Source organism: Misgurnus anguillicaudatus, unplaced genomic scaffold (assembly GCF_027580225.2).
Source record: "Misgurnus anguillicaudatus unplaced genomic scaffold, ASM2758022v2 HiC_scaffold_34, whole genome shotgun sequence".
Classification (NCBI taxonomy): domain Eukaryota; kingdom Metazoa; phylum Chordata; class Actinopteri; order Cypriniformes; family Cobitidae; genus Misgurnus; species Misgurnus anguillicaudatus.
Genome location: NW_027395284.1, coordinates 5516583 through 5534798, shown reverse-complemented (window position 1 = coordinate 5534798; position 18216 = coordinate 5516583). Strand labels below are relative to the sequence as shown.

The window sequence follows — 18216 nt, the reverse complement described above, 5'->3', positions numbered from 1 at the left end:
TAATACGTGTCTGCTCCCAAGTATAACAGACTTTCCTTGCCAATAATGTTTGGATAACACTCCTACATCTCTTTTGATTAAAATAATGTACTATTACCTCTGAGAAACACCTTTACGTTGCCGCTCCTAAGTATGAGGGGTTTTCCTTGGCATTAATGTTTGGATAATACTCTTAGGTCTCCTTTGGTTAAAAATAATGCCTGGTGTGGCGCATGTGATATTAGTAAGGCCCCGTTTACACGTACATGGTAATTTTGAAAAACGTAGACATCACATTTCCCTTTGTTTGCGCCTTTCGTTTACCTGCAAACGGAGAATTCGCATTTTTTCTAAAAACTCCTGTCAGAGTGGAGATTTTGAAAATCGTCGTTTGCACGTTCGTATGTAAACCGAGACAAGTGGTGTTTGGGCAGCCAACGTCACATGTGCGCCAGAGCTCGCACCTACATCAAAAGTGCGACTTTTGTTCAAAAGAGGAAGAGATTCGTTGCTGCTGTTGCTATTTTCGGGATTCTGATTTGCTTACGTGGGCTTGAGCTTCTCGTTACACCACCACCTACAGGTTTGGCATGCTCTTGGCGGCATATATACACGGTACGTGTAAATGAACACTTTTCTGAAAACTGACATGTGTGCACGATGAAACCGGAGAGGTTGAAATGTCTGTTTATGAAAATAGCGCCCATGTGTAAACGTAGCCTTAAGCCCGATTTAGTCGCCCGTAAGCTCTACGCCGTAGGTTATCCGTAGCCTGACGTGCACCTCGCAAAAATTTTAACAGCGCGTCAGTTCTACGCGGACCGCAAGTACTGTGATTGGTCCACCAGAACCCCCTCCTGTCAGGTAAAAAAACTGCGTCATAGGTATTTACGTTTGCGACTGTGAAAACAAAGATGAGCTAAGTTGAGGATTTAACTCAAACTGCAACAAAAGTCGCTGTTAATTTCTTCCATCATTGCTGGTCTTCTCAAATAAGACACAACAAGCTGCTGTTTCTTTTTTGTTTTTGGGTTAACTTGCCAAGCTGCTGCTTCTTTGACGGTCGTGCTGCTACTGTGGTTACACGCGTGGATACTGCCTACCAGCGGTATAAATGAAAACCGACACAGAACCTACGATGTCGCGGCTACGCCGTAGGACCTACGCGCAACTATAACGAGCCCTTTAATCTACCAACATCAGTCAACATGATGTTTGGAATGACTTAACGCGAGAGGAAAAACTATGTTTCAGTCGCATATCATCGGTTAATGGAAATGTCGTCATTTCGCAATAGTTTTTTTTCGACATTTAGAAAATATGGCTAAAGTTTTGCGCAAATGGAAACGCAGCTACTGATCTTAAATCAACAAAGTTACATTTAGAGGCGCACGTGATTCTTCACAAAAACAGACATCTTCAAACCTTTATTTTTTGTCCATGTAGAAGTGTTGGGCTGCTGATGCAGATATCTCTGCCCTGTGCCTTGTTTGCTCAGGGTCCATCTGAGTTGTGCTTAAAAGGAGGAACCAATGCTGAAATGGCACCTCAGATCGATTACACAATAAAGGTAGGAAGAAACCCTGGGCAGAATCAGACTTACAAGCTTGACCATTTAATTATTATCTTCGTTTTTGCATCATCCAATGAGATCTGTTTGAATTTCTTTTAGGTCTTTAAACCGATAGCAGAGAGATTTGGGGTTCAGTTTGACTGCGATTTAAGAATGAGGTAAACCAGAACAGGACTTAAAATGTTAAATAAATCTTTGGTGTCCCCAGAATGCGCCTGCTAAGTTTTAGCTCAAAATACCATATAGATAATTTATAATAACATGTTAAAATTGCCTCTTTGTAGGGGTGAGCAATTTATGGGTGTGTCCTTTTAAATGCAAATGAGTCTCTGCACTAAATAGTAGTGCTGTGGTTGAATAGCACAGATTAAGGGCCGGTATTATATCCCCTTCTGACATCACAAGGGGAGCTAAATTTCAAATACCTATTTTTTCACATGCTTGCAGAGAATTGTTTACCAAAACTAAGTTACTGGGTTGGTCTTTTTCACATTTTCTTTGTTGATAGAAGCACTGGGGACCCAATTATAGCATTTAAACATGGAAAAAGTAGCATTTAAACATGGAAAAAGTCAGATTTTTTTAAAAACTAAATCGAAAATGTATTTATTTTTAAAAACAGAGGTTACTATCCTAAAGGAGGTGGAGAGGTTGTGGTCAAGGTGAACCCTGTCAAGGAACTCAGTCCTATAAACATGACCGAAAGAGGAACCATCACCAAAATCTACGGCAGGGCATTCGTGGCTGGAGTTTTGCCATTCAAGGTACGTGATAACTATTTTTGCTATCTCTTATATTCATAACTGACCCTGAAAAAAGCTCTGGAACAAAGACATTTCTGTTTTTATCGAAATTGCTGATTTGAGCACCCATAAACTTAAATTGATTTGTTTAGCTGGCGAAGGACATGTCCACGGCAGCGACACGTACTATCAGAAAAGAGATTAAGGACCTGTACGTCAACATTCAGTCTTTGCAAGAGAAGGACAAGGCATGTGGCAACGGCAATGGCATTATGTGAGTACATGGTCTCAACCATGGTCTCTTTTTGAGGTACTTTAATTCGTGCTAATATGTTGTTTTTGTCTCCTGGCAGAATAATCGCAGAATCGTCCACCGGCTGCATATTTGCAGGGTCATCACTTGGCAAAAAGGGTAAGAGTTGTCTAGCTCAGAGCTTTGGCAGCAGATGTAACAGAACAATTAATTCAGTGTTCTAGTTTTGCCACTAGAGGGCGATACATCACAAAGAGAAGCCTGTTTGTTTGTGATTGAGGTTATGTCGTACAGAAGGTCAGGGAACGTTCTTGCGCCCATAATATTAAACATGCCCTGCTAGTTGGATTTTAGATGAATGAGATGGTTTATTGTTAAAATTGGAAATGTACAAGTGAAGTCGACACACCAAAGCTCCAAAAATATCCAAAATGTAGTATTTAAATGACTTGACTTAAAGTTTTCCAGTATGATTTTTAGTCGAGCACCCATGTGAGGTCAATGTGCATGCTTTTGTTTTCTTTTTGTCATTTGTAAAAATTGAACAAATTAACTGAAAGTGATCATTTTATTTACATTATCAGGTGTGTACGCGGACAAAGTTGGCATCGAGGCTGCAGAGATGTTGCTAAGGAACATCAGACACAATGGTTGTGTGGACGAGTTTTTGCAAGACCAGGTCAGGAATGCGCTCGACAATGTTAACACAATGAAATGCATGCTTAATTCGCTTCCACGGAGAGTAAATTATACGTTTCTTTTTCCAGCTTATTATTTTCATGGCCCTGGCAAACGGCACATCCAGAATCCGGACGGGCCCGATCACTCTTCACACACAGACGGCTATCCACGTAGCCGAGCAGCTCACTAACGTAAGTCTGGCCTCTATGTACATCAAGGGTTCCCACAAGGCTTGGAATTTCTGGAATATCAGGGAATTTTGAAAGGCCTATTACAAACATTGAAAGTGAGGGAATTTTATAATTTTTTTGTCCAAGTCATGGAATACCAGGGATTTAGTTTGCATTTATCAAAATGTACTCCACTTGTTAAAGGGACATTCCACTTTTTTTTTTAAATATACTCATTTTCCAGCTTCTCTAGAGTACAACATTTGATTTTAACCGTTTTGGAATCCATTCAGCTGATCTCTTGGTCTGGCGCTACCGCTTTTAGCATAGCTTAGCATAATCCATTGAATCTGATTAGACCATTAGCATCACCCTAAAAAATAACCAAAGAGTTTCAATATTTTTCCTATTTAAAACTTGACTCTTCTGTAGTTACATCGTGTATTAAGACCGAAAGAAAATTAAAAGTTGTGATTTTCTAGGCAGATATGGCTAGGAACTATACTCTCATTCTAGCGTAATAATCAAGGACTTTGCAGCTGTAACGTGGCTGCAGGAGGCGCAATGATATTATGCAGCAGCCGAAAATAGTCCCCTTAGTAATTTTCAATGGCAGGGGACTATTTTCGGGCGGTGCGTAATATCACTACGCCTCCTGCAGCCATGGTACAGCAGCAAAGTCACTGATTATTTGGTTATTTTTTAGCGCGATGCTAATGGTCTAATCAGATTCAATGGGTTTTGCTAAGCTATGCTAAAAATGGTAGCGCCAGACCCGGAGATCAGCTGAATGGATTCCAAACCGGTTTAAATCAAAAGTTTAACTCTAGAGGAGCTGGAAAATGAGCATATTTTCTAGGAAAGTGGAGTGTCCCTTTAAGTTGTAACATAAGGAATACCATTTCCGGGTCCAAGCGTCCACTGATTTCAAGTGATAATAGCAGCTAAACAGCCATTTATTGGCATTATAAGGCTGACTGCATCTCAGACATGTCATGAAAATTTAGCTTTTTAGTCAGTAAAAATCAGGGAATTTGGCTTTGAGTGGGAACCCTGTAGATCTAGATATTGCATCAGGCACTCAATTTATACCTTTTGTTTGTTTTTAAAGGCGAAATTTGTTGTACGCAAGGCGGAAGATGAGCAAGCCAACAACGCTACCTACATTATCGAGTGCCACGGAGCGGGTGTCACCAACTCTAACTTGTAAACGGCTTGGATGACATCAGCTGGAGGACTTGTAGCAGAGAGACACTACTACTGTAACTGACTGGATAACTTAAAAGATAGCTTGACATTATCTTGGTGTTATCTCAGGATGAATGATTAGTTTTTGCCTTATTACTATGCCAACTGTTCTGTCCCCCTCTTAAAACATTTGTTACTCAGGGTATTGCCTTATACTGCAATGAAACGTTACCGTTGGATCGTTTTTGCAATATTCTCGCCCAGTTTGTGCCGTATCCTGTCGGTGCGATTTCAGATTCACTTTTAATGCGTTCGGATTTGCTTTCCGCACCCTAACACGAGCCTTAAGGTTTCATCAAACGCTTCTGATACAACGATCGATTTTGTGGTTTACAATTGCTTAACCAATTCGCATGGAAGTAGTAATCTACGTGTATGTCACTGGTAAATTTAGTGCACTGTGTGTACACAGAGAAAAAGGTTATACTACCCCTTAAGTTAATGTAGCTGCTTTGTTTTTCGTAAATTATTTAAGACGTCGCGTTGCAGATTTCGTTTTTCCGCCATACTTTTTGTTCCATTGAAGTGCACAGCGTCGTTTTATAGACTTGTGTGCGGTTAGTATTTGTGTAATGTTGATTTCAGGATGACATGCGGATGAAAGATTTCATTGCTGTTCATTATTATTACTGTTTGTTATTTATAAAATGGAATTGAAGATGTTAATTTGACTTTTTTTTGGCTACTTCAGGCAACCACGTCCTTTTGTTATTTGCATTAAAATATTTTTCAGGAGAAAAAAAAATACAATAAATTGAAATATAGACATTCAGTATTCTTGAATCTTTTCTTTCAGCCGTTGTTGACCTTTCTTATGTATACGTCGGTCGTGTTGCATTCAGGATTTCCTAAAAGCAAGTACTTGTTTATCTCACAATGCAAATCTTCACATTTAGCGCACCCTAGAGATGGTCTACAAGTGTTAGCGGTTACCAATTCAACCAGAGTATCTTCCCTCTGCTCTTTTGTGCTCGGGGCCAATACAATTACTCCCGGCAGATGCAAGAACAATGGGGGAGAAGAAGAGAATGGGCAGACCATGTGATGATGCGTGAATATGCATGGAGTCCGGAAAAGGGCGCATCTACATTGTTAAAAGGAGAAGCTTCCCTCAGGGAGGTTGTGGGTGTGGTTACTCAACCACATTTAATAGTCTGTCATTGGCTGTCTGGTACATCTGTTGCTTGAGTAATCAAACATTAGCAAAGCAGAATAGGACATGTTTTTGGATGTGGCCTACTGCACGATCAAAAAAATTGGCTTTTAAAATGTAATCAATTTTTTATATCACCTAAAATGTACTGTTAAATACACTTGGCTGCTCTGTTGCTTTACAAAGGTTGTTGCATAAAATTCATTGGGATTTATGGCTCTGTGCCTTTGTATACATGTCTAACTGCTATGATAACACAGCTGACCAAGTATAATCACAAAGTAATGAGGTTTGGTTTGGGTTTTTTATAGCAACCAATTTTAAATTGCTGTTTATGTCACAAATTACATAAATATAATAAACACACATATACTTGGAATTTGGTGATAAGATGTCATTTTCTCATCACCAAGCAAAATTAATTTCCAAACTGACAGAAGTGTTTGTCAGAGCATATATACATGCTATTATTAGATTCAACTGTCATGAACCTAATGAATCAAAGACACCAATGTGTAACCGCCTTGTGACTTATATGGGCGGTTACCCATACAGGGTTTATCCTAGTCCCAGATTAAAATGCATATTTGAGCTGCCTTCATTCAAAAACACTTTGCATTGACGTATCTTAACATATATGCTGTTGTTTTGTCTCAAGATGCACACCTGTAATGTTTTTTGTGGGGTTTGTAAAAACTACTTAAATGTCCTAATATAACTAAGGCCTAGTCCTGGATTCATCTAACCCCCCCCCAAAGTAGTCCCCTGTGTGACCTAAATCTCTTAATCAGTCATGTTATCATAGCAAACCTCTTATTTTATATGTGTTTTATATAATGTATGTGTGTGCACTAGCCAAAATTATTGTCCTGATTGAGAATTTGTACAGTATTTGAATCTAACCTGAGGGGGCATTAAAAGCAATCTTTAAACGATTAGTCCATTTTATAAAAAAAAAAAAAATTCAGATAATTTACTCACCACCATGTCATCCAAAATGTTGATGTCTTTCTTTGTTCAGTCGAGAAGAAATTATGTTTTTTGAGGAAAACATTCCAGGATTTTTCTCATTTTAATGGACCCCAACACTTAACAGTTTTAATGCAGTTTAAAATTGCAGTTTCAACGCAGCTTCAAAGGAAACGATCCCAAGCATAAGGGTCTTATCTAGCGAAACGATATTGATAGCGAAATAAAAAATATGCACTTTTAAACCACAACTTCTCGTCTTCCTCTGAGCCGGCGCAACCTCACGTAATTGTGTAATGACGTCGGAGGTCACGTGTTACATATATGAAACGCACATGTGCAGACCATTTTAAACAATAAACTGACACAAAGACATTAATTAGTATCATTCGACATACAACAACGTCGGAACGGTTCTCTTTCTCCACACTTGTAAACACTGGGGCAGAGTTTCGATACGTCATCCGTGACCTCGACGTGATGACGTATTACGTGAGGTCGCGCTGGCGCATCACAGGACCAGCAAGTTGTGGTTTAATATTTTTTATTTTTCTTGCCAAAAATGACAATCGTTTTGCTAGATAAGACCCTTATGCCTCGTTTGAGATCTAAGATTAAAACTGTTAAGTATTGGGGTCCATCAAAGTCCATTAAAATCAGAAAAATCCTGGAATGTTTTCCTAAAAAAACATATTTTCTTCTCGACTGAACAAAGAAAAACATTTTGGATGACATGGTGGTTAGTAAATTATCTGGATTGTTTTTTAGAAAATGGACTAATCCTTTAAAATATATATGGTATGTAAAAACACTAAACTATGTATTTATTGGAGAACATAATTTGGCAAAAAGGCAAACCAAAGCATTTTAGGGAATCACAAAAAAAAGCATATAAAAAGCTCACAGATATACTAAAGCATATAACATTGGCTACAATTTCATCTGTTATTAATATTTGTTCAATATTTTGTAGTCTACGTCTTTATAAACTTTGCACATGTGTGCAATATTTTTGCTAAGCCTTCTTATCTCATCTCAAAGCTGAGGTTCAGTTTATACTCCAGTCCAAACACAAATATGCAACATGCATACAACATTTTAATGCATCTTTATTAAATATTTGAATGAAGATCAAAGTTGGACATTATTTTTGGCCACTATTAACCTATTTTGCTGCCACTATTAAGTCCTTAAGATAAATTTAACGAGATTTTTTTAGCATCATGCTGTGACTCAATGTTTTTGCAACCTTCCCACAGACTGTAGGAGTGGTTATTATCAACATCCTTCCTTCCTGTCGCAGATGTAATCAAATAATCTCTTTAGTGTTTCTCAGACTTGGGGTCGTGAGATGTGCCGGGGGGAGGCAGTTTTATTGTTATAACGTTTTTAAAATACATAAATTCTGTGCAATTAAACCTCAGAACCAACAGCATTACATTGTATTATTTAATATCTTTCTAAGTTTGAGATTGTTTTATGTCATTCGTTTTTTTTAGGGGACCGGGGTGCGAAGAGATGACTTAATACTGTATGATGTTATCTGGTTTTGTGATTGTTGGTCATAAGTCTTTGTTTGATATTTAGAAAAATACTTCAGTTCCTGCACATTCTTTGCTTTTTCAGCATCTTCTGCATGTTTCACTTCAAAAACAGTGTCAAGGGCCGACCCCAAGATACACAGTGAAAACAGTCCTCTTAATTTTCACCTGACAGCCAGCCAGCACACGAAACCCGTAATTCACTTGTTTGCTTCCCGTCCACTAGTTTTTCCATGATGTCATGACGTCTTTATAATCAGCGTGTGCACTAGCTAAACAAAGTCGAGCTAACATGCCTGAAAAAGCTCAGAAATACTATATGGCACATAATAACAGAAGATGAAAATAGCTCAACCTGGATCGATATCCAGGGAACGAAACGGCACATTAGAGTCGATCGTTTGGAAAAGTAACGTGAGGAAACCTGAAAGTCACACCTCGCCGGGACTGTAATGCAACCTCATGTGAGGAAACCCGAGTAGGCCGCACGAACAAGATCCTACCCGTTTTGTTCCACTGGTTCACTGTGTCCCCAAAGACTATACAAGCTACTCTACGAGGTACTATTTGTCCCAAACACAGTGCAACAGAGGAAGCCGTGGGTCCCATCAAACCGGTTCTGTCAAACCTTCATGAAGGCATGTCAGACGCTGGATCCTGGAGGTCCCAGGAAAAAAGTGAAGGGAGCCAGTCAGCCCCAGCTGTGCACAAGGTCTGGATCTCTCTAATAGGAGGTAAGATAGACTTGCTTTAAAGCATATTCTTAAAATAAAACAACAATATAAGAAGGCTGTTTCGTGGATTTTGAAGAAACCTTAGAGACTAAGAAGTCTTATTTTATGCTAAACTCGAAGAAAAACAATCTTGTTAGTAGTTCCTGTAGGAGTAGAAAGTTCATTGTGTTGTTTACTCATTTGCATATTATTCAAATTGTATGCATAATGCTCCAAAGCATCCTGCATGCTTGGTTTCATATTGTTTGCCTTTACAAGTAACAATAATACAGAGACCATTCTGATCTTACTGATAGACCTTATAGAGATATTACTCATTCTGATACGTTTATTGTTAACTATTTACGATCATTGAGTGACCACAGTGTGACGTGACTCATACGCCATCTCTCCAGCTGTTATTTTGGATGACCCTAACAGAGTCTGATGTTGGCCAATGATATTTGAGCTCAGATTGTCTGGCAGCTGATGTGTTTGGGTTCTCAACAATGCTGTGAGCAAATGAAATAAAATTGCAATCCTGGTAAATTTAATTAAAATGAAAATTAATGTATTTATTTAAATTAGTATAAAATTTATATTTATTAAATTTAACCACTACAGACAAACATACATTTATGTGAACCCATGCTCAAGCAATTAAACTATGGAATGTACGAGACACACGGACAGACAGACAGACAGGTCAACAGGTAGATAGACAGACAGGCAGACAGACAGGCAGACAGACAGACAGACTGACTGACGGACGGACGGACAGATGGATAGATAGACAGATAGACAGATATAGATAGATAGATAGATAGATAGATAGATAGATAGATAGATAGATAGATAGATAGATAGACAGACGGACATAGACAGACAGACAGACAAACAAACAATAGATAGATACTGTAGATAGATAGACAGACAGACAGACAGACAGACAGACAGACAGACAGACGGACATAGATAAACAGTCAGACAGAGACAGACAGACAGACAGACAGGCAGACAGACAGACAGACAGACAGACAGAGGGACATAGATAGAGAGGCTAACAGGTAGATAGACAGATACATAGACAGACAGACAGACAGACAGAGATAGACAGACAGAGGGACATACGTAGAGAGGTCAACAGGTAGATAGACAGATACATAGACAGACGGACATAGATAGATATACAGACAGACAGACAGGTCAACAGGTAGATAGACAGATAGATAGACAGACGGACATAGATAGATATACAGACAGACAGACAGGTCAACAGGTAGATAGACAGATAGATAGATAGATTGATAGACAGATGGACATAGATAAACATTCAGGCAGACAGACAGACAGACAGACCGAAATATCTAGAGAGGTCAACAGGTAGATAGAAAGATACATAAATAAATAAACAGACACAGATCCATTGATAGATAAACAGACAGACAGACAGACAGACAGACAGACAGATGGACATAGACATAATAAACAAAGTCTGATGTTGGCCAATGATATTTGAGCTCAGATTGTCTGGCAGCTGATGTGTTTGGGTTCTCAACAATGCTGTGAGCAAATGAAATAAAATTGCAATCCTGATAAATTTAATTAAAATTAAAGTATTTATTTAAATTAGTATAAAATGTATTTTTATTAAATTTAACCATAACAGACAAACATACATTTATGTGAACCCATGCTCAAGCAACTAAACTACGGAATGTACAAGACACACGGACACACAGGTAGATAGATAGATAGATAGATAGATAGATAGATAGATAGATATTATTGATTCATGTGCAGCAATATTACATACACAAAAAGACGAACGGGGCATTTAGGGGAAAAAGCACTCGAAAAGATTGAATTACAACGTGAACTTGATGTTTCACTGAGTAAACCACTATCCTGTCCTTTAACTGGTCGTTTGAGAGTTAACCCCAGTAACATCCTCCAGCGCCTCTGATTGGCCAGCTTCTTACCACGTGACGTCCCTTTAAGATTTCTCTTTTGACTCTTCGCGACCATGGCACGAGAAAGATTTCCACCTATTGAGCACGACGGAGTACCAGTGTAGCAAATCGCGTCACAAATCTGTCCAAAACTGAGATATAACCCGGCGGATGGTGCTTTGGAGGCAAGGGATGAATCTCAAACGCTAGCAATTCAAACACTTTTACGCGGGAGACGATCTGGGATGACGCAGGTTGGGTTATTTTACGAGATTAATAAGTTGCCGTAGTTGTTTTCTCGTGGACGCTTGGACAACCACAACAGAAGTTTACTTAGTGGTTTCGCCGATCGAGAAGACAATATCAATATTTATAAACACGCGTGGGAGAATGCCACCCGACGTCGGTGCCTTACTTTAACATTTCGTTGAGCTTTTTTGTTCTTAAAACTACACTGCACATTTGCACCATCAGTTAAGAGAGAAGTTGCATTGCATCCGTGGGGAGGAAGCAGGTTTTTAAACCAGCAAGACGTCGTTTTGTAGCTTTCGTAGATGACACTCAATCACTTGAAACATTCAGCGATACTCAATACGTTATTTAAAATGACAGAGGATAACGATTTGATAGGTGCATCGGAGTTCATTAAAGGTGAGTTTGCGTCTATTGGCCTGTGTTTGCAAAACTTTGACTTATGATGAGAATTTTTTCTTTGAAGCTAAGTCCGATTAACTTAAATAAATCATTGCTCGTAAGTGCATTTAAACTACGACTGGATAACAATGACGAAAATTAATAATTGTTTTACCACAGTATACACTGTTTAACTGTGCTGGTGGTTGTTGTTTACACAAACTTAACGTTACTATGATTCCACTAACTTATTTTTAAGAAAATTAACACGTGTTTATCAATAGTTTTGTGGTTTTATTTGTAGTGAAACTATAGTAACCACAAATTCAGCCTGGTCTCATTACAGGAACCATATTTGTAGTGAAACTATGGTGATGCAAATGACAATCCGCTTAAACATGGTTACTACGCTTTAATTTGCTTAAGGGAAATTGCAGAGGATTTAACCCAAACCACTAATCTGACGATTAAAAACTTACCTTTTAAGTGTTACTAGTTGTTTTATAACTTTAAAAGCATGTTTAATTTGCTTTTCCTCCATCTTTAGATCGGCTCTACTTTGCCACTTTAAGGAGCAAGCCGAAAAGCACCGCGAACACACATTACTTCAGCACGGATGAGGAGTTTGTGTATGAAAAGTGAGTTTTTTTCCCGCCCTCACAGCCTAAATCCTCAGCAGGCGCGGGAAGCACATCAAAAGTCGGTTACATAACGACCACTTGACTTGAATTTTTGAATCTCAGTAATGGAACTGTCAATCATTTTTGAATTTCCTGCTGAGAGAAGATTAGACAATAATGAAATTGCTGTTCTGCTCCGCCTTCTGACAGAAAACTTAATTGAAAAGCTATTTAAACCCTGTTTTAGACTGACTTCCAAGGAGGGATTATGGTCTTGCGAGGCCTCAAAGAATCGTCTTATCAGAGTTGCGAGATATATTGTCTAAATGATGTGAAATAATTATGTTGCGACGTTGTTCCCTTGTATCCACGGTGCGTATACCATAATTTTTATATGTTAAACATAAAAAATGCAATAAAGAAAGTTAAAGAGGGCACAGGAACCAATTTATTTATTTCACTTGTCTCTGGTTCAAGTGCGTTTCATATATAATTTTTATCTCTGCAGAGACTTGTTTCCAGGTGTCAGTCCACCATGAGCATTTTATAGCTAGAGGCGTAAACATTTATTAATTTGGCTGGCTCGCCGCACTTTTAACCAAAACGATTTACAGTCAATTTTATCAGTAGGTGTGTTCCCTGGGATTCGAACCTACAACATTTTGAGCGAGGGCCCTGGCCCTCAGTTCATAATCCCTCCATGGTCATTTCTGTACGATCTTTTTTGTAAGTATGGTGTTTGTCTTTTCTAGTTTTTATGCAGATTTCGGACCCCTCAACCTTGCTATGCTGTACCGGTACTGCTGTAAACTCAACAAAAAGCTTAAGGTGAGTCGAGCACCTGCCCGATACAGAAGAATGCGCACAATGTAGCTGCTACATTTAAAAAATGTGAAGAATTTGTTGCCACACCCCCTTCGACGACTGCATGGAGGATATTTTGGGCTGTCCGACATGCTGACATTTCCTTTATTTGTAATGTAGGATGGGAACTGAATCTTAATGACATGGCCAGAAAATGTCTTGTTTAGGTTTCACTTCAATGCCATGCCCGTAGGGGAAATCTTTGTGTGCTTGTTTTAAATAAAAGCAACTTTTACCGGAGGCTAAGTAGAGTATCACATGTGCTTGGTGTCAGTAGAAACGTGCATCTGTCTTATCTTTGACTCAACTGTTTCAAAGCTTTGATAGCACATTAATGGACATTGCAATCGGTTTGAATCCATACCAGATACCAGGTCCAAATATTGGTTTATCTTTGTCAGGAGGGATTGATTTTGGTACACTATGCTTAGTCAGGATTCTAGGAAGCAGGATATTTTGTGCAATTTTGTATTCAACCTCTCAGTTATCTATAGACACCAGAAGTTTAAGCAGTCATCTAGCAAATGTTATCCAGTATTGATCCAATAGTTTGGCAAGTAGTCATTAGCAAATGTTATCCAGATGCTTTTACAGAGACAATCTCTGGAGTGTCGTGAGGTTAATTGCTTTACTCGAGGGTGGAATGATGGTAGCTCATGTTTCCTGCTCCTTATGGATTGAACCAGCGAAACTCTAGTTTCAGTCTTGAACTTTACCCACTAGGTCACAGTTTAACCATTCAACCAGACAATCTCAGCTCTCAGTCTTGCGGTGTGCTGAGAAAGTGAGTTACATTTTGTCACTATTGCTAATCTAAGTCCAAATCCTTATTTTTTTATCAGATGCAAGCACATGTTGGGGATTAGAATCAACCTTCTGGCATTCAGTGGCCATCGGCGTTGAGCTTGGCATGTTGTTTATGCATGTCCTAAGGATTTATGAAGGAGGATTAGATGTCCAAATACTGCTGGGGGAGGGACATGGGGTTTGTCCTTGTCCTCAGTTTCTATTCCCTCTTGGACATTAAAAACTTTTCACATCTATTTAAAAGGATCTTTGGTTAAAGATGGGTAGTTTGAGATGTAGCTTTATCCTGTGCTTCTTGCTAGGCATTCTGGGGTTGCTTTCTGTGCAAAAGCCTGAATTATAATTCTGTATCGGACCTATGCCGTACCATCTAAGCTGTAGACTATGCGTCAGGTTTCATTGATATTTGCGTCGTTGTTCACAGTTGACGTTATAGGGTGGTTTCCCAGACAGGGATTACCTTAAACCAGGACTACACCTTAGTTTAATTAGAAAATATAATTAGTTTGAACAAACCTGCCTTACTAAAACATTACTTGTGTGCATTTTGAGGCAAAACTTAAGGGTACTGATGTATTTTAAGATATGTCAGTGCACTGTTTTCAGTTTGGACTGCTCTTACATTTATTGTAGTCTAGAACTAGTCTTAATCCTTGTCCAGGTAACTGCCTCAAAGGCTGCTAGTATGCAGTATTGACTAGCGTGTAACTGGTGTAACCCACAAAATAAAGGCAAATGCTGAAGAAGCGGCAGCTAGATATTGTCTTTTTTACAGCCCGATTTGTTAAATATCGCTTAATATCAACTTGGTCGGAAAGCGCAAGGAATGCAACGTGCTACATCACAGATTTTTGGACCTGAGGGAGGAGTTCAAGCAGACCAATCACAGCACTGTAAAATGTTAAAGTTGGATAAAATTACTTTTAGTGGTAGTTTTTTCAACTTAAATTTTCTTCCATTAAGTGAAAATTTAAGGTACAAAATGTTTAAAAATTACTTCAATGGATAGCACTTAGAATATTTAAACATTTCCAACATAATTTTTCACTTAGTCTTCAGTAATTTTTCTAGTAAATCTAGTAATTTTTATATTGATCCAAATGTGACTTTTACAGTTAGCACTTATGTTCCATGTAAAATTGACTGTTACATTTTTGGGGAGGTATGTGTCGGGTACGATGTAAAATTGTGTTCCACGTAGGGTACGACGTAAAATTGTGTTCCACGTAAAATTTACATTGTTACATTTTTGGGGAGGTACTTGTCAGGGTACGCGACTATGCGTAGGGTACGCGACTATGCGTAGGGTACGCGACTATGCGTAGGGTACGCGACTATGCGTAGGGTACGCGACTATGCGTAGGGTACGCGACTATGCGTAGGGTACGCGACTATGCGTAGGGTACGCGACTATGCGTAGGGTACACCGTTTACTCAATGCAGAATTATAAATAGGGCTTCAGATTTTGGCTTGCAAAAGGTAAAACCAACAATTTTATGCCATTTTTGTTTTTCTGTTTTAGCCAGTTCGAAAGTAGTTACAGTTTACACGCTATCAAAAGCCATAAAATGTTTAACACATCCTCAACTTTAGTTTTCAATTAAGTTCTAAACTAAGAGGTTACCAAGAGCACCAAACCCGAAGCGCACGTACAGCGATTACTTCTGCTTATGTTTCCACTTTCTTCCTACGTTTTTTTCTTTCAGGAGCTAAAGGAGGGGGAAGAAATAATAATTAACCCCTTATTTTATCTCTCTTGTTTCTAAAGCTTGCAAGCTGTTCTTCTTTCGTGTGTTCATGTTATGGAATATTGAAGGTAAAGTGCTTGTGGTAAAGGCATGATGCCTTCCCCTCCTCCATTAACCACTGTCACCATATCCACACCCCTCCAACCACATGCGATTGTCCCTGCCTGTTTGTGATTTACTAGTTGTCGCCATGGCGATGGCATTTTTCTTTCTAACCCCACCGGGCCAGCATGTTTGGTTGAAGAGCCGAAAAGCAGAAGTTCAGAAGGGAACCTTGGTAGTGTTTGTAAACTGCGGTAAAGGCCGTCCATTGTTGAAACGCTATTGCATTAGTGATTTGGTGGATCGGTTTACTAGCATTGAAGAATGGAGCTTGTGCAATCTTAAGTTGGCGTTTTTGTAAATCAAATAAAAAGGCTGTCAATCTTGAGATTGTTTTTAAGACGTTAAGCCCATTTGTTTTCCTCACTTGCAGGTCCACCTCCTATATGTGGATGCTTTATATTTTGTATGACTAGTAACCTACTGTAGGCCCGGACTGATAAAAAGTTTCTACCCTGTTGTTATTATTATGAGTTGGAGAGAAAAGATAACTTTGAGATGAGCTGGTGAAAACTTCACTTCCCAACTGTCTGGATGATTTATCCCTTGAAATGCTTTATATAGGGATGGATGAATGCAAAACTCTTAATATGTAAGGGAAGTAGTTTTGTCTTTGGTATTTGTCTGGATCGGTGGTAACGTTTGAATCGACAGCCATTTGTTGTGCTATCAGTTGAAATGTTTTCCCAGCTCAGCCAAACTTTAACTCCAAAGCATGTGGCGCGACACAGGAACAGATGCTTTGATCGTTTTTTCCTGTTCGGCTCATTTCCAGAACAGATTATTCAGAAGCGTTTGGCATGTGCCCGTGCATGAGCTGTCTTTTAGCAGTTTGGACGCAGCCCGTTTTTTTTTTACACGCACGTAATTCGGCTCACCTGCAGCCACATCTACGTGGCACTGCAGCTGCTGAGGCAGATGTTCAAACATTCGTCTCTAGTTTCTTCATGTTAAAGAGCTTTCGTTCAGTTATCCTCAAGCTATTTTAACGTTTTTGGGTTAGGTGTGATACTTGTACTTGTTTCGTCAAATAGTCTTAACATGTTTCTCAAACATATAACCCGTCATGTAAACCAACTCTAACAGGTTTGACGTGATAACTAAAAGTTTTAAACAAACTATGATTAACACTTGACACGATTTTATTTTTTAATAAAATGAAAACAAGTTTAAAGACTAATGTTGCAGTTTAATGGTATTTTCTTTAATTAAAATGCTATAGAGTGCCGCAGGGATGACGTATTTTTTAAATTAACTCGGAAGTTAGCGGGATACTGGTTCCCTCACAAAAAAGCCCATTTATTTTTCCAAGAGACTTTTGAATTATCGCAAAAAAAGCTCTGTGTTTAACAAAAGTTTGACACTTGCACGTTTTATCTTCACAGATGAATACTACTTTTATGAAATTTGAAGTCAAAATATACATTTATATATTTCTAGTAACTGCATTTACACTTTAAAATTCATAAAATTTGTATTAATTTGTGAAAATTAACTTGTTGGACAAAACAAGGGCTAAGGGCTCGTTATAGTCGTGCGTAGGTTCCACGTCGGTTTTCATTTATACTTTTGCGTCGTCCTCCTAGGGTTGGGTACCGTTCAAATTTTTACCGGTACCGGTTCCGATACCGGTACCTGGAATTCGATACTGGTACCCAGCGGTACCTTTTTCGGTACTTTACTCTGACTTAAAGGTGCAGTGTGTAAATTTTAGCGGCATCTAGTGGTGAGGTTGCAAACTGCAACCAACGGCTTAGTCCATGTCTCACCCCTCGCTTTTGAAACGCATAAAAAAGCTACGGTAGCCGCCACCGGACAAACATTTCATTGTTGGAGACAACTTAGTAAAAGAAATTGTCCTTTAAGGGCTTCTGTAGAAAACTGGCAGCACAAAATGGTGACTTCCATGCAAGGGGACCCTCAGAATATGTAGATAAAAAGGTCTCGTTTTAAGGTAATAGACACATAACGGTTCATTATGTAAGGTCTTTATACACCCCTGATTATATAGTTTTATATATTATTTTGCATTTCTGTAAAAAGATCCTTCTAAAAATTACTCACTGCACCTTTAAGTGACTTTCGGTGGACATAATAAGCCCAAACCTCTCATTTTCAACATTATGTTATTTATTTCAAAATGTTTAATAATACACACAATCTTTACAAAAAAATCCCTATAACATCCAGGGCATATGTCTTACATATAAATAAATAAATAAATAAATAAAATATATAAGTAAGACAAATGGTCAATGAACATAAACGTCATAAAAGCAACATAAAAGTAAACTTTTATGTAGAAAACAATACAGAGCGAGTGTTCTCTACAGCAAGGGACACAGTGAGGATGTAGAAAAGGACTGGACACAGATACTTTTTTGCCAAGCTGGCCAGCATTGGCATTTGGTCCGCATGTGGTTTTGTGTTCGAACAGTCACACAGACCGCCTTCTCTCCGTCCATT

General features: G+C 38.7%; 2 protein-coding genes across 5 annotated transcripts in view; both read left to right on the top strand.

Moving 5' to 3' along the window:
• Positions 1 to 1396: 1396 nt before the first annotated feature.
• On the top strand, positions 1397 to 5414 carry LOC141363361 (RNA 3'-terminal phosphate cyclase-like). The gene is made up of 8 exons (XM_073866021.1): positions 1397 to 1549; positions 1652 to 1710; positions 2175 to 2316; positions 2448 to 2569; positions 2649 to 2707; positions 3133 to 3227; positions 3316 to 3420; positions 4511 to 5414. The coding sequence occupies exons 1-8, from the start codon at positions 1442 to 1444 to the stop codon at positions 4607 to 4609; spliced, it is 789 nt and encodes a 262-aa protein (XP_073722122.1). The 5' UTR covers positions 1397 to 1441; the 3' UTR covers positions 4610 to 5414.
• Positions 5415 to 8622: 3208 nt separating this feature from the next.
• LOC141363355 (dual specificity protein phosphatase CDC14AB) overlaps positions 8623 to 18216 on the top strand; it is a 37801-nt gene continuing 28207 nt past the window's right edge. Inside the window, exons 1-4 of one of the 4 annotated variants that reach the window (XM_073866012.1) lie at positions 8623 to 9044; positions 12156 to 12246; positions 12981 to 13056; positions 15669 to 15716. In XM_073866012.1, the coding sequence (XP_073722113.1) occupies positions 8951 to 9044; positions 12156 to 12246; positions 12981 to 13056; positions 15669 to 15716 (309 nt within the window). In that variant the 5' untranslated portion in view covers positions 8623 to 8950. Of the gene's footprint in view, positions 9045 to 11033; positions 11627 to 12155; positions 12247 to 12980; positions 13057 to 15668; positions 15717 to 18216 lie in introns of those variants that run through there. The other 3 variants (XM_073866011.1, XM_073866015.1, XM_073866013.1) reach the window with 3 other exon arrangements.

What these genes read in the sequence shown, in the direction of transcription:
- LOC141363361 (XM_073866021.1), top strand. Translation starts at nt 1,442, where the DNA reads ATGCAGATATCTCTGCCCTGTGCCTTGTTTGCTCAGGGTCCATCTGAG. An exon ending in AGATCGATTACACAATAAAG is followed by an intron (nt 1,550 to 1,651) that starts GTAGGAAGAAAC and finishes AATTTCTTTTAG; the next exon opens with GTCTTTAAACCGATAGCAGA. An exon ending in GGCAACGGCAATGGCATTAT is followed by an intron (nt 2,570 to 2,648) that starts GTGAGTACATGG and finishes GTCTCCTGGCAG; the next exon opens with AATAATCGCAGAATCGTCCA.